Source organism: Solanum tuberosum, unplaced genomic scaffold (genome assembly GCF_000226075.1).
Source record: "Solanum tuberosum cultivar DM 1-3 516 R44 unplaced genomic scaffold, SolTub_3.0 scf00181, whole genome shotgun sequence".
Lineage (NCBI taxonomy): Eukaryota > Viridiplantae > Streptophyta > Magnoliopsida > Solanales > Solanaceae > Solanum > Solanum tuberosum.
This window is the reverse complement of record NW_006239106.1, coordinates 1,133,852-1,137,711: the sequence shown is the minus strand read 5'-3', so window position 1 is coordinate 1,137,711 and position 3,860 is coordinate 1,133,852. Positions and strand designations below refer to the sequence as shown.

The following is a 3,860-nucleotide window of genomic DNA, read 5'->3' as shown; positions in this document are numbered from 1 at the left end:
GAAGTCACAGATTTTACCTGCGATAAGAGGTCATGACCTGGAAGGGTACGTTGATGGATCATATAAGTGCCCTGAAAAATCCATCCCCGATAATTTAACCAACGAAAATTTACATGAATCGGTTGTGAATTCTGCGTACTTAGCATAGAGAAAACAGGACCAATTACTCCTTAGTTGGCTTATTTCGACTCTCACTGAAAGCGTTTTGGCACAAGTTGTGGGGTGTGCCTCATCCATGGAAGTTTGGCAAACATTAGAAAATATGTTTGCATCTCAATCGAAGGCGCGACTTATGCAACTTCGTCTTCAGTTGCAGACCACAAAGAAAGGCTCTTTGTCCATGATCGATTACCTTCAAAAATGAAGTCTATTGCGGATAACCTTGCTGCAGCAGCACAACCAGTCAAAGATGACCATCTCAATCTCTACATTCTTAGTGGCCTAGGCCCGAATTACGATGCTTTGGTTGTTTCAGTTACCTCTAGGGCAGAAGCTATCTCCATCGCTTATCTCCATGAACTGCTCTTAAGTCATGAAACTAGGCTTGAGAGTTTGAATCTTATAGAACAAGGTCTTGCTCAAGTTAATTTGACAATAAGAAATTCTAATACTAGTCAAAAGAAAGAGAACGGTTTCCGCAAGAACACTATATCAAATAATAACAATGGAAGATTTGGACGAGGTCGAGGTCGAGGTCGAGGTCGATATAATATGGGTCATGGTCAATCTCATAATCCCACGGGATCTTCTCAATGTCAAGTGTGTAACAAATATGGACACACTACATTAACATGTTATCATCGTTTTAATCATGCTTATCAAACAAGTTCTAATACTCAAATGGCAACCTTTATAGCCCAACCAAATACGGTCTCTGACCCAGCTTGGTATCCTGATTTCGGGGCTACAAATCATCTCACCAATGATCTCAATAATGTCACTATCCGTGGAGACTACAGTGGTAATGAGCAAATTGTGGTTGGTAATGGAACAGGTTTGCCTATCTATCATATTGGTGATTCTAAGTTGCTTTCTTCGTCCCGCTCACAGCATTTGAAGAATATTTTATTTGTGTCTGAAATTACTAAAAGCTTATTAAGTGTAGCACAATTCACTGTTGACAACAATGTGTTTTTTGAAATTCATCCTTATTTTTGTCTTGTGAAGGATCGGGCAACGGGAAGGTCCTATTGGAAGGGAGACTTGAAGATGGCCTCTACAGGCTTCTCTCCATTAGCAGATCTGATTTACGCTCATTCAATAAACCTCAAGTTTTTCTAGTGACGAAACCATCTCTCGATGTATGGCATAGTTGTTTAGGTCACCCTTCAATAAAAATTATTCAAAGTGTTAGTAATGCTCTCAATCTAGCAATTCCTATGAATAAAATTTTAGGTGTTTGCGCTTCCTGCCAACAAGGCAAAAGTCATAAACAACCTTTTCCTATTTCAACTTCATTGTCGCTCCATCCTTTAGACCTGATTCACTCTGATGTATGGGGTCCTGCTCATTTGTTAGCAAGCAATAAATTTCATTATTATATTGTGTTTATTGATGATTGCACCAAATATACTTGGTTTTATCCTATGTCATCTAAAAGTGAGGTATATACTATATTTTTACGTTTTAAATCACAAGTTGAAAACTACTTTGAACGTAAAATAAAGGTAGTCCAGTCTGATTGGGGAGGAGAATATAAAAAATGCTCTAAATATTTTGAACAAGTTGGCATACTTTATCAGATGTCTTGTCCTCACACTAATGAACAAAATGGCTCCGCCGAAAGAAAACATCGTCACATAGTTGAAACGGGCTTAGCTCTTCTAGCTTATGCCTCTCTTCCTCTTCAATTTTGGGACTATGCATTCTCTACTATAGCCTATCTCATAAATCGTATGCCAACTCCTATCCTAAAGATTGAAAGTATTTGGTTGTGCTTGCTATCCTTATTTACGACCTTACACTTCTCACAAGCTTATTTTTCGATCTTCTCAATGTATTTTTTTAGGATATAGTTCAAATCATAAAGGTTATAAATGTCTTCATGTTCCAACTGGTCGTATCTATATTACTCGTCATGTTGTCTTTGATGAGTCTCTTTTTCCATACGTCACTTCAAATCGTGTCATCACTGCAAGTCCTTCACCTTCTGTGTGCTCACCTATGTTAACCGTAATTGCTTCATGCAATACTTCTACATCCAGCAACACACTTCCCCTGCCAACTCCCCTTACACAACCTTGTACTCATCTTCCTCCAAATTCCTTAACTAATATAAACCTTCCAGTTAAGTTACCTTCTCCACTCTTGCACAATCAACCCTCTCAACAGATTCCTAAGTTTAACACATCCACTAGAACTAAGTACACTACCACAAATAATGCTCATCATCACATGATTACAAGAAACAAAGGTAAAATGACTAGACCTCAAGCCAACCTCTCCACCAAATATCCACTTTCAGATTCATCTCTTCCTATTGAGCCAACTTGTTTTACCCAGGCAAATAAGGATCCAAAATGGAGGAAAGCTATGCAAGAGGAATACAATGCTCTCATTCAAAAAGGAACTTGGACCCTCGTACCCGCATCCAATATAAAGAACATTATTGGTAGCAAAGGGATTTTTAAACTCAAACTTCATCCAGATGGGTCCATTGAAAGTTATAAGGCTCGTCTAGTAGCAAAGGGGTATAATCAGAAAGCTGGCATCGACTATCATGATACATTTAGTCCTGTTGTGAAACCTACCACAATTAGAGTTATTTTGACTTTAACCTTGTTAAAAGGATGGTCTCTTCGCCAACTTGACGTCAAGAATGTATTTTTACATGGTGAGTTACAAGAAAAGGTATATATGTCTCAACCTACTAGATTTATTGATCCGCAGTTTCCTTATCATGTGTGTCGTTTACATAAGGCGTTGTATGGTCTCAAACAAGCCCCTAGGGCTTGGTTTGAGAAGCTTAGTTCAACATTACTTTGCTTTGGCTTCAGTAGCTCTAAGTCGGATACTTCTCTGTTTATTCATTCATGTGGTTCCAACATTACTATTGTGTTGGTTTACGTGGATGACCTTATAGTCACAGGAAGTTCTACTGATTTCATAAATGCTCTCATTCATAAGTTGTCCTTTGACTTTGCTGTAAAAGATCTAGGAGACTTGCATTATTTTTTAGGTGTGAAGGTTACTGCTTCTCCTACTGGTCTAGTATTATCTCAAACCAAATATGTTAGAGACCTTTTACGGAGAGCTCATATGAATGGTGCATGACCGATTTCAACTCCAATGGTCAGTGGGTTGCAATTATCCAAGCATGGAAGCACTCCTTTTGAAGATCCAGCGCTATATCGAAGCCTAGTTGGAGCTCTTCAGTATATCAACATTACTAGGCCAGATGTATCTTATTCTGTCAACAATTTATGTCAATTTATGCATTCTCCTACTGTTGCTCATTTTCATGCGCTGAAGCGAGTGCTGCGTTATTTAAAAGGGACTATGCATCTTGGTTTACAACTTCGACAATCTCCGACATTAGTTGTCAATGGCTTCTCTGATGCGGACTGGGCAGGGAGTCCTGATGATCGGCGATCCACTCATGGTTATTGTATTTTCCTAGGGTCTAATCTGGTATCATGGTGTTCCAAGAAGCAAAGAGTTGTTTCACAATCTAGTACTGAATCTGAATACCGAGGCTTAGTTGTTGCTACGGCTGAGATTACATGGTTACAACATCTTTTACAAGAATTACATGTTCATTTGCCTAAACCTCTTAAGCTCTGGTGTGACAGCTTATGTGCTACTTATCTTATTGCTAATCCAATCTTTCATGCTCGACCCTCACCCAACCCCCCCACCCA

At 38.9% G+C, this 3,860-nt stretch overlaps 2 protein-coding genes across 2 annotated transcripts in view; both read left to right on the top strand.

The window, feature by feature from the left end:
• The first annotated feature begins 360 nt into the window (after positions 1 to 360).
• LOC107061943 (uncharacterized) lies at positions 361 to 1,281 on the top strand. Its single transcript, XM_015311990.1, has one exon. It carries the CDS (start codon positions 361 to 363, stop codon positions 1,279 to 1,281), a length of 921 nt encoding a protein of 306 aa, XP_015167476.1.
• A 2,007-nt stretch (positions 1,282 to 3,288) lies between these two features.
• LOC107061942 (uncharacterized mitochondrial protein AtMg00810-like) overlaps positions 3,289 to 3,860 on the top strand; it is a 16,953-nt gene continuing 16,381 nt past the window's right edge. Inside the window, exon 1 of the mRNA XM_015311989.1 lies at positions 3,289 to 3,782. Coding sequence (XP_015167475.1) covers positions 3,289 to 3,782 — 494 coding nt within the window. The remainder of the gene's footprint in view (positions 3,783 to 3,860) is intronic.

Bases quoted from the DNA above. Each gene is read 5' to 3' on its own strand.
- LOC107061943 (XM_015311990.1), top strand. From the start codon at position 361: ATGAAGTCTATTGCGGATAACCTTGCTGCAGCAGCACAACCAGTCAAA.